At 41.0% G+C, this 11,451-nt stretch overlaps 2 protein-coding genes across 3 annotated transcripts in view; one reads left to right on the top strand and one right to left on the bottom strand.

The window, feature by feature from the left end:
* psmd13 (proteasome 26S subunit, non-ATPase 13) overlaps positions 1-3,944 on the bottom strand; it is a 7,847-nt gene extending 3,903 nt beyond the window's left edge. The window contains exons 1-9 of the mRNA XM_019867541.1: positions 3,733-3,944; positions 3,252-3,330; positions 2,806-2,840; positions 2,636-2,691; positions 2,484-2,527; positions 2,309-2,395; positions 1,618-1,789; positions 1,466-1,545; positions 1,253-1,378 (exon numbers count right to left, since the gene is read on the bottom strand). Coding sequence (XP_019723100.1) covers positions 1,253-1,378; positions 1,466-1,545; positions 1,618-1,789; positions 2,309-2,395; positions 2,484-2,527; positions 2,636-2,691; positions 2,806-2,840; positions 3,252-3,330; positions 3,733-3,833 — 780 coding nt within the window. The 5' untranslated portion in view covers positions 3,834-3,944. The remainder of the gene's footprint in view (positions 1-1,252; positions 1,379-1,465; positions 1,546-1,617; positions 1,790-2,308; positions 2,396-2,483; positions 2,528-2,635; positions 2,692-2,805; positions 2,841-3,251; positions 3,331-3,732) is intronic.
* Positions 3,945-4,042: 98 nt separating this feature from the next.
* On the top strand, positions 4,043-9,256 carry sirt3 (sirtuin 3). 2 transcript variants are annotated; one of them, XM_019867542.1, is made up of 8 exons: positions 4,043-4,316; positions 4,410-4,461; positions 7,141-7,320; positions 7,412-7,644; positions 7,739-7,839; positions 7,926-8,087; positions 8,587-8,799; positions 8,966-9,256. In XM_019867542.1, exons 1-8 carry the CDS (start codon positions 4,238-4,240, stop codon positions 8,990-8,992), a joined length of 1,047 nt encoding a protein of 348 aa, XP_019723101.1. In that variant the 5' UTR covers positions 4,043-4,237; the 3' UTR covers positions 8,993-9,256. The 2 variants fall into 2 exon arrangements, with proteins under 2 accessions (XP_019723101.1, XP_019723102.1); XM_019867543.1 differs by having other exon boundaries at positions 4,410-4,465.
* Positions 9,257-11,451: the final 2,195 nt, after the last annotated feature.

Raw genomic sequence — 11,451 nt, 5'->3', positions numbered from 1 at the left:
AGCAAGCGCTAAAAGCTTATTGGTCCTCTCCGTCTTTTTCCACTCTCTTTTTAGTAAACTCCTCTTGTTTTTACACATGCTCCAGGCTGTCGAAAAGCGTTTGAGATCGAGTAGTTACTTTTCAGTAGAAATGTCTGTTTTCGGTGTTTTACCGAGCTTGCGTGACTCTGTAAAGCTTTTCATCCTCTCGATCCGTATAGAATGACATCGTCACAGACTGTACACAGAGCTTTACCGGCGACGTCGAGCTTTTTCACGAAATCCGACACAAGCACAATGGTTCCTATTTACTGTTTCCTACTGGGGACACCGTCAGCTTTCTATCCAACCTGTCCCATCGAAACGTGTTTTTCAGATCCGCATCTATCTGACGCACTTCAGCTTCGTCGTGAGTCTCAATAACATTCGGCATTCGCGAGAAAGGGGTTTAGGAAGGCGAACACGGATTGGTTGTTATTTGCATTTGCCGATATAGCGACCAATCACAACAAGTTACTTGTTTCTAATTTTCTCAACGGATTTAGACGATTCACAAAAATGATCAATTTAAGAAATAAAACGGCGGATTTCCGCGTATCCGCGGAATATTGCCATCCCTGCAAACTGATTTTTGTCGCGGGCGTTATTGTAGTTACCCCTCAAAGGTCCATTTTGACTGTGAAACCATATAATATACAATATGATTCATAACAGCCTCCTAATTCTTACATATACAGTACACAACAAATTGATGGAAAACTAGTTTTAAATTCAGAAGCCAAGAATAATAGTTTGTTCAACTATTGTTCAAGCTACTGTTACAACGTAACAATAAAAGGCTTGCAATTTTTCAACATTACTATTTACTACTTATGACTATTTGAACTTTTAGTACAGATTTTACCAAGCGCCACGAAAGATGACATGCTTGGTTTGCTTTCACGGGCCGCATCAAATGATGTGGCTGGCCGGGTCTGGCCCCTGGGTTTTGAGTTCGACACCACCTGTGGGTTTGGATTTTGTGCTTTGAATTTGGTTTTGTTTGTTGTTCAAAATTGCAGCCTGCGCAATTTTAAAATAGCATTCTACTTACGTTGCAATGTTGATTTGAATTTGTTTAATTGTTCAGCCCTAATATATAGTAGGCCATAATAATAGCTCACTATCATTATACATTTCAGGGATTTGATTGCTGTGGAAACTGGCACCTCGTTAAGTGATCAGATCTCTAAAGACTTTGTACAGGTGGTTGAATGACCTGAATGAAACAAACCTGCTGGCCCCATGCAGACTTGAAGCCTTGGAATTTTTCTACATTGCCTCCATTGAACGCAAACAGTGTGTCAATGAGCCACTGCTTGTCTGTGTTTCTCAGGGACTCCAGTACAGGATGCATCAACTGCAACAATAAGCCACATGCCGTCATGACCACTACGCATTGATATTTTTAAAACGACATCAGGTCAAGATTTCGAGCGTAACCAACCAGTTCGCCAAAGTTGTACACGCCTTCTCCTAAAAGACCGGCGAGTCCCAACGTGAAGGCTCTTTCCTGCTTCTCCGTCTCTGTGAAGTCAACACCAATTATTACTTTGCCATCCAGCTTCCAGTTTGTATTCCTTTCATGCATGAGCTAACCTGGAAGGTCTTTAATGTCCACACAGCCAAGGTATCTCAGAGCATCCTTGTAATAGGAGGCGTGGTTCCCAATGATACGATAATATTTGCTTGAGAGGTCATAAAACCTGCCGTGCACCGATGTAACACCTGGCAAATTATTCAACATTTCCTCAACCTCCTCGATTATTTTCTAGAAGAGAAAAAAAAAACAGAGGCGATGAAATGCATGAATTTACATCAGGTTAGGGTGGTGTCAGATAAGCAGTGTTTGCCGAATAAAATGTCTATCTGGAACACAATGTAACTCGGTAAGTTGTATTGGCAGACTTGAGGATTTTCAATATTGCAAAAAAGAAATTCCTGAAAATTAACAATCCGAGTTACAGTAACAACAAATAAAAATAACATCTAAGCTTCAACAGAACTGAAATGAAGCATGCGTTAAGTATGCAAAATTTATTGAAAAGACATTTTAATCATTTGGACTTTTTCCATTATTATTGATATGCAGATAGAATGGCAGACAACGTTTGACAATGAAATAGAAAACTGAATTTTATCTGCAGTAATAAGATAGTGAACATAATGATAAATCTGGATTATAAAAGTGCATTCAAAAAAAGTAGTATATCTGACACCAAAGCCCAAGCCTACTGTGCTTCGAAGAGTCCAAAAATCAGCACTTATGTTTATTTGAAGCTCCTCCCACCTTTGTTGCTGGAAGATCATTGATTTCAAGTTTGAGACTCCCGATGGACGTCTTGCAGAGAATGACAGCTTCTTCACTGCTTTTCACCTGGACCGCATGAAACACAGACATTTTGACTGAATTGGTTTCTTTAAAGATCTAGAATTATTTAGTTGTGGTTGTATGAATGAACTACTTTTTCCTTGGTCTTCTCAAGAAAAGTGATGGCATCTTTGGGATCTGGAAACAAGTGTTTCATTAATCCTTCATAAAATACAAGACAAATCCACATTTTTTTATTTTTATTTTTTTTAGAAAACAATGTTTTCTACATGACCCTGGTCTTACCTGTCATCTGTCTGGCAACATAGAGAATGATCTCCACGAGGGACAAAGGATTGATTCTGCAAAAGGATAAAAACTATGAACTTGAAGATCAAGAGACAACGCCATTAATACATTAACAGGCTGAGGGACCGTTACTCCTCGGCAGTCTTTTAATCATTTTTCTTGCTCACCTGTGTTCAAAGTCACTGATGAAGTTTTCATAAAGCTGCAAAACAACAATAGGACTGTTAGAATTGGTCAAATGTAAAATACAGTTCTTTGTGTGTGTATATGAAATAGAAACAATGTTTCTCAGTAGTTAATACTTGGATTTGTTTCTTCATTTCCTTCTCCACTTTCATACAAACAGCCATTCACAGCTGCAACATACACTAAACATTTTTACTATGGAATAATAATGCACACAATGCATTTAAATTTTAAATGTATATCAACCAAGATGTTAAATGTGATCCTGGTATTTTTCTTTTCATAATGTACAAGATTGTGCAACATGTTAGGCGAACAATTTATCCTGAATACAAAGCATTCTCAGTGAATCTCACTTAAAATACCGGGCATAAAATCACTGGAACAATAATGCGGATAACAATGTATACTAGTATTGAGTATTTACCTGTATAAGGCCATCTCCGTTTTTGAAACAAGGATCTTTGACGAAGTCTGTCAATCTCAGTGTCAGCTGATGCCACAACCTGTCAAATGAACCAAAACACACTCAGACACGAGTGGCAAAAAATAGTAGTTTAATAATATATCATGAGAATGCCTTAACCGGACGCGAACAACAGTTTTGTACTTTTGAATTTCCCACCGTGTGGAACTATAGTGTGACATTTTGCAATTAACTTTCAAAGACGTCGATATTCATGGTTTCTAAGTGCGACAGAGAAAGAACCACGATTAACTTATTCCTTGATTCGAGACAATTTAGGGAGTTATTATTCGGGGAAGTCATTATTTCCTGCCTATAATAGGAGCGAAGATTATTCATAAAATGGGCTAATGCTAGGTCGGCACATGACTCAGCGAGCAATTCAATTGAATGGGGTCGCTAACGCTAGCAAGAGCTAACTTCAGTTGGCAACATGTTTTACCTTTTGTTGTGCAAATCCTCCAGCGTGTGCCACTCAGTCGCCATCTCCGGCGTTGAGCTGTTGCTCTGCTGCTGTTTGAGATACCCGGTAACGTCCCTCATACTGGCGACACAATGATAGTAAACTAACTCGTGCTGATCTACGTGGATAGTTTTCGGCTAACGTCAAGTAGCTTGCAGTGTTGTTGGTGTCCTGGGCATGACACGAGGAATTATGGGAAATATTTTTTTGCGTTCGCTCCTATATGTTCACGATCACACATTATTACAGTGTTTAAAATTGTATTTCTATAGGGTAGGTTATTATGTAAGAGATTTATAAAACTATTCAAGTTACTATATTACTGTGCATTAATGACGGTGTTCTACGTCACGCAAATAACAACACGGACCTTACGAAAAGGTTTCGGAATTTCACGTCGCTTGCTGAGGTTTCATACTGGCTAAATGCTAATTTTGTTTAGTTTAATACATCGTGTGTGTGAGTATTTGAGTGAGTGTGTGTTATGGCTTACTCGATGACCTCCAGATTTGTCTTGTATCGCCGTTGGTTATCAAGAATAAGCAGAACTGTCTCTGCTAGCGGTCAGTGTACAGACACAGCTGATGGTCAATTCCTGCTTTTCACTGTAAAGGTTACCGTGCAACAGCCTAAAAAGCGAATGTCCTGTTTTATAGACCGTGATCAAAGAAGTTTCTGTCCGTGTCAAGATGAAACATCCTTTTCTGCGTAGGTAACACTACACTGACAGACTCGAACATTTGAATTATAGTACTAATATAATACTAATGTCGACTAATGTAGTAGTAATAGCACTTGTAAAATTCTTTAAGTGGAATTTCAGAGGAAACAAAGGTTGTAGGTGAAATCCTGCTGTTGTTTTAAAGAATTATGTTGCTTCAGAGTAAATATTTTTTGCGGTGTGCGGAGTGCTTAGCACGTTCGCTGCACAGTGCAGCGGTGCAGGGTTCGATTCCGGCTCCAGCCTTCCTGTCTGGAGATTACATTTTCTCCCCGTGCCTGCGTGGGTTTTATCCGGGTACTCCGGTTTCCTAACACATTCCTAAAACATGCATGGCAGGTTAATGGACCAAGTCTAAATTTTCCCTAAGTGTAATTGTAAGTTCGAATGGCTGTCTATGTGTGACCTACAATTGGCTGGCAAACAGTTCAGGGTGTACCCCGCCTACTCCCCGAACACAGCTGGCATAGGCTCCAGATTACCCCGCGATTCTCGTCTGGATAAACAGATTACAAAATGAATGGATGGAGGGATGATTGGATGGGTGGATGGATGGAAAATGTTGCATTGATTTGCGAGCTATTTCAGATTCAGATACTGTACACTAACAAAGATATATGTACTGTAGCTATAGTTTGCCAAATAGGGCTCGGCCGAGAACCACCAGAGAGTTGATATTGCGATTTCCTAGGAATGTTGTAGAAGTGATCAAAATGTAAACATTTGCAGATATTCATAGAAATAAAGTGTTGCACAGGTATATTTGTATCTGTATAAATGTATCTGATTTTTCTCTTTTTACATTTTTGTGAAAATTCATTAACATGGTGACTTCACATTGATGAATATAAATATTGCCAATTTAAAACTAAAGGCATTTGAGTGAATTTGAGATTTCAGATGTGTGGATCAAAAGTGAAGTTACAGGAAGAAGAGATAAAGAAGGTGAAGGATTTTAAGTACTTGGGGTCAACTGTTCAGAGCAATGGAGAGTGTGGAAAAGAGGTGAAGAAGCGTGTACAGGCAGGCTGGAACGGAAGTGTCAGGTGCGATGTGCAATAGAAGAGTTCCAGCCAAGATGAAAGGAAGGGTGTATAAAACTGTGGTGAGACCAGCCATGCTGTTTGGACAGTGCCACTGAAGAAAAGACAGGAGGCAGAGCTGGAGGTAGCAGAGATGATGATGTTGAGGTTCTCTTTGGGAGTGACCAGGTTGGATAGGATCAGGAATGAGTATATCATAGGGACAACTCAGGTTAGAGGTTTTGGAGAGAAAGTCAGAGAGGCCAGACTGAGATGGTTTGGACATGTCCAGAGGAGAGAGGGTGAATATATTGGGAGATGGATGCTGAGTCTTGAACTGCCAGGCAGGAGCCCTAGAGTAAGACCAAAAAGGAGGTCAATGGATGTAGTGAAAGAGGACATGAACATAGCTGGTGTGAAAGAAGAGGATGCACAAAACAGGGTTAGATGGAGGCAACTGATTCGCCGTGGTGACCCCTGAAGGGAAAAGCCGAAAGGAAAAGATGTGTGGATCAAACTGGTAGCCCTTTGCATTGTTCAGTTCGCAAGCAGTAGCTCTCAGTTCCAGAAGATTGGTGACCCCTTGGTGTCCAGAGAATAATATAATACTGTCTTGAGATCGTATTTTTGTATGTGAAATCTCCAAGGCTGGAACCGGATTTAGATTTGACACCTTTCTTAACCCCCATTCTTTAGGCTACTCTGGTTCCTCTTTGCAACATTTATTCCATATTGTAAAATAGCACAAAAAGCCAAAGAAAAGTAAAAGTGAATCCGATGATGCTCATTGAAATCACGTTTTGTGAAATTTGTTGATGTCTGATGCATGCACACTATACTCTATACCAAGGGTGGCCAACCAGTCAGAGACTTAGAGCCATTTTTTTTACTGTGTTACTGCAAAGAGCCACACCCACACACACACAAGCACAGACACACACTTTTTTGCCCAAAGATCGACTTTTGGAGCGACCAACCTCCCACAATCGACCCGATCGCGCACGTGTAAGCATATGAACACACACACACACACACACACACACACACACACACACACACACACACACACACACTCGCTCACTAACTTAGCACTTAGCGCCGCTGTCTGCGCATGAGCGATGATTCAGTCATCTGATTGGTTGCCCTCTATGTTAATCAAGTAATGGGATTGGTGATAGGCTGACGTAGTACGTATGTATAGAGGAATGTAGTATGTATTAAGCACCGTTGTTTTAATGGCGGTGCCATCGCCGAGGCGTTTTCGACAATGGTCGTGTGAAAGCCCGGGAGCCGCATTGAACCAGCCAAAGAGCTGCATGCAGCTCGCGAGCCGCGGGTTGGCCACCACTGCTCTATACGGTGGATTGAAGTTTGTGCAAGTTTAGAGGCATGTCATGGGAAAGTGCAAAACAAAATATCTGGATTCTTCAGCTGTTTTCCCGGATAATGAATTGGACATCTGCCGTTTTCACTTGAAAATCGCTGAAAAGTAGAGATAATCTACCGGACTGGCGAATTTAGTTTCATATTCCCATTACCAATCTCGCTGCTCACACGCTATGCTTTGTGCCCCATGCTTATTCCTTAAATGAATATTGTTTGAGGTTGAATCAGAAAGCAATCTTATTCTTTTCATTGTCCCAGACAAACCAACTTTCCTCGGTGGAATGCAACGAAGGGACTTTTCTCCCGGGGTGGTGGGGCAGCTGCCGAGCAGCAGACCTTGAAAGACATCGCTGAGAACATGCTAGAGCACAAGTACAAGAGAGTGGTGGTGATGGCAGGGGCAGGGATTAGCACTCCCAGTGGCATCCCCGATTTCAGGTAAAATTATTCACCATGCTTTCTTGTCCACATTTTTACATAATTCAGTTTTTATTCTGGGATCTTTGATGAGTGGTCATTTCCTCTGCAGGTCTCCCGGTAGCGGTCTCTATGACAACTTGCAGCAGTATAATCTGCCTTATGCAGAAGCTATTTTTGAAATTGCGTTTTTTCATCACAACCCGAAACCATTCTTCGCCCTGTCCAAAGAGTTGTATCCAGGAAACTACCAACCTAATCTCACGCACTATTTTGTGCGACTGCTTCACAAGAAGGGTCTTCTTCTCAGAATGTATACACAGAATATTGACGGCCTGGAAAGATGTATGGATTCATTTTTTTCTTCTCTGGCTATTCTGATTTATTCCTTTTGAAAATAAGTGATTATTTTACAACATGTAGCTGCATTCCCCTTCAGTGGCCGGGATTCCCCCCGAGATGCTCGTGGAGGCCCACGGTACGTTTGCCACAGCCACATGTACTGTCTGCCGAAGGAAATATGATGGAGAGGATCTTCGTGTAAGTTAAAAACTTCAATATTTTGTCTCAGTCAATTTCTTAAATTTCCACGCAAAAGAAATCTTAATGGTGTTGCTTTTCATTAGCCAGACTTGATGAGCGGAGTGATTCCCAAATGCATGACGTGTAAGGGCATTGTAAAGCCGGACATCATATTTTTTGGAGAGGAGCTGCCACTTCACTTCTTCAAGTACGTCACGGATTTTCCCCTTGCAGATCTACTGATCATCATGGGCACATCACTGGAGGTGAGCTCTGTTTTGCAACTTCAAAACGGAATGCCAACCATTTTGATTTAACATACAGTACAGTCATGTGAAAAAGATTGCTTTGTTTTTCACAGGAATGTGATTCCCAACATGTCTTTCAATTGTGGCGCTGTACTATTTTATGCATCAGTACTAAAAAAAAAAAAAAAAAACCTAAACTAAAATAAACATTCTTGTACTTTCTGGGTCTTTGGTCAATTATACCCCTTGAAATGAAATGCACCAAAAATATAAAGCAGTGTCTGAAAAAATATATGATGCATCTTTAGCACCACATCACACTTCATGTGATGTAATAATTGTATTCATCCATCCATTTTCTGAACCACTTTACTATCACAAGGGGCGAGGGTGTGCTGGGGCCTATCCCAGCTGTCTTTTAATACCTTTCTGATAAGGGTAGGAATAAAATCTGAGCAGTATCAATTTTAGATCAAGTCTGCATTCTTCATACCGTTGTTCATTCTCCTCCCTGAAGGTGGAGCCCTTCGCCAGTCTGGCTGGAGCTGTGCGAGCCTCTGTTCCTCGGCTGCTCATCAACAGGGATTTAGTGGGTCCATTTGCAATGACGAACAGTCGACCCCGCGATGTTGTGCTGCTGGGTGATGTCGTGAATGGCGTCCAAACTTTGGTCCGTGTCCTCGGTTGGACTCAGGAACTGGATGCTTTGATGGCAGCTGCTGCTGAGAAAGTGAGTTCCCATCTAGCTGGCAACTGAAAACACTGACCTCCACAAAGGACAAAGGATTGGTCCGGCAAAGTGATAAGAACAATGAATAGGGAGCTCGAGAGACAGAGAATTAATGAAACATTAACTGACAAATACATTAATTTTATATGTATTTCCTTATCTGCAGAGTTCAACAAAGTCAAATGAAGAATAATGAGGAAAAATGACAATCAAAGGATCAACACTTTTCCAGAAGACTATGTGGACCACTTCAACTGATTTCACATAAATGTAGGCAACAAAAATAAAACCCCTTTTTCACGCTGTCTAGTAGATTAGGATCGTTAGGCTGTAAACCAAACAGCAGAGCTTCTCACAGCACTGGATCCGTTCAATGGACTGCTGGAATTGTACACATTGTTGCTGGCTGTCAGACAACATTACAGATGACAAAAATTAAATCAGTAATGAAACAGTTGTGACTTGTGGAGAATATTTTTGGCTAAGCCATATACTTACATGCAGTACACTCATGATAACATCGTTACGAGACTTATAGTCTATCTCAAGCAATAATGATTAAACATCACAGTGTCCAGATTTGAAAAAAAGAATACATCTTTATTTTGAAAATCATAGTATGGGTATGATCTGAACTTTCTGAAATGACACCAGACATTGTAGTTTGGGGGCGGCCCGTTGGTCGACTGGTTAGCGGCGCCTCACAATGCAAAGGTGCAGAATTTGATTCCGGTTCCGGCCTTTCTGTGTGGAGTTTGCATGTTCTGCTTGGGTTTTCTACAGGTACTCCGGTTTCCTCCCGTATTCCAAAAACATGCTTGGCAGGTTAAGGGAAGAATCAAAATTGTCCCTAGGTGTGAGTGTGAGCGCAAATGGTTGTTTGTCTATGTGTGCCCTGTGATTGGCTGGCAACCAGTTCAGGGTGTCCCCCACCTACTGCCCGAAGACAGCTGAGATAGGTTCCAGCACCCCCACAACCCTTGTGAGGATAAAGCGGATCAGAAAATGGATGAATGGATGGATTATAGTTTGGAATATCAAAGAGAGTTGTTAATACATGAGTCAAAATGCTTAAACTGAATTCATGAACTAACAAAGACAAAGAATTGCAGAGTGAATCATAAATTTTGGAGAGCCTGGAAATGTTTAAAGCAGGGGCGTCAAACTCATTTTTGTCTTGGGCCACATTTCCCTTGGCCGTGATGACTGAAACTCTATAAAGGAGTCAAGAATAAAGTTTTATTCAACTATTGTTAAGTAACTGTAATGTCAGGTTTAGTAACAAGAAAATACTTACAATATGTCACTGATTTATTACATGTGAAAATTTGAATTCTGGTACAGATTTTAGCCAGCATCATGGAAGCTGTCATCTTTGATTTGCTTTCGCGGGACACTCAAAATGATGTGGCGGGCCACATCTGGCCCACAGGCCTTGATTTTGACACCTGTGGTTTAAAGCAACACACCATTGAAAATTCATTGTCCATCATTCGATTAGGCCACGGCTATAGAAATTAATAGTGCCTATATGAATGGCGTCTGATTCCCTGAAAAAAAAAAAAAAGTTTATGGCGATTAAGTATCAAAATAATCGCCATCTTTATCAGTTTTGAGCAGGCTGTGACGAAATGCCTGCTGAAACATTCAACCATTATGGCTGCTCTTTTTGGACTTGTTTGCCATACGGCATCAGCAAGTATTGTCCTAAATAAGATAGGGAGACTCCTTACCATATCAGGTTTCATGTTCTACCTCCAGAAAAGGAAAAAAAATTAAAAACACATTTCCGACAGTGGTTGGTGAACGCAGCCAGTCAGCCTCCAAAAGGCAAAATCTAAATCTTAATACAGTACTGTCTCCCAAAAAACAATAGATTGTTACGAACGTTTATGTGCACATCTCTACTCATGCCCACTTCTTAGTCTAAAAATTATAATGAGAATTACAATATTTTTGAGTTTATGGACGTCGTTAAGCCGTTTCCGCTACATATGCACTCCTAGAGAGAAAACATTCATGTCAACTACTGCACGTAAACTACGACCGATTGTGAGCAAAATGTATGTGCACATCTCGACTCATGCCCACTGCATAGTCTTAAATTATTACAATGGAAGTCGCAATATTTTTTTATTTTATGGACGCCGTAAGCCATTGTCTCTTGTTTCCTCGAGAAAAAATTATTAACGTCACTCAATGTTGAAGGCGGAATTTCCACCACACTATTTGATCAATAATCAAATACCTTGGCGGACTTCCGGGGTGCTCGTTGATGGGCTCAGGAATGATCAGAAGCACACGTCTTTTGCATCAGTAACACAGAAAAGTATTAATGTGTGTGTGTGTGTGTGTGTGTGTGTGTGTGTGTGTGTGTGTGTGTGTGTTCAGGCATAGACAAGTGGTCTGCGAGGACAGTCGAGGTGTTATCAACGGCATCTGTTAGATTAGGTGTGAATTGTCCTTCTATGGTGAATCTTCCTTTGATGTGGATATGATCTTTCACATTTGGCTATCTTTTGTTGGAAGTCCTGCTGTGGGGGCCTTTTTCAGTGCCGATTGTGATCTCCAGTCCAGGGGTTCGGCCGGCGTTCCCCCTTGCTCGTGGCACCATGTCACCCCCTCTTCCTCAATCACACCCAAATGCAAACA

This window comes from Hippocampus comes, unplaced genomic scaffold (assembly GCF_001891065.2).
Source record: "Hippocampus comes isolate QL1 unplaced genomic scaffold, H_comes_QL1_v1.1 scaffold2, whole genome shotgun sequence".
In the NCBI taxonomy this organism is placed as follows: Eukaryota; Metazoa; Chordata; class Actinopteri; order Syngnathiformes; family Syngnathidae; genus Hippocampus; species Hippocampus comes.
The sequence above is the reverse complement of the archived record's forward strand: the minus strand, read 5'-3'. Positions and strand labels throughout refer to the sequence as shown.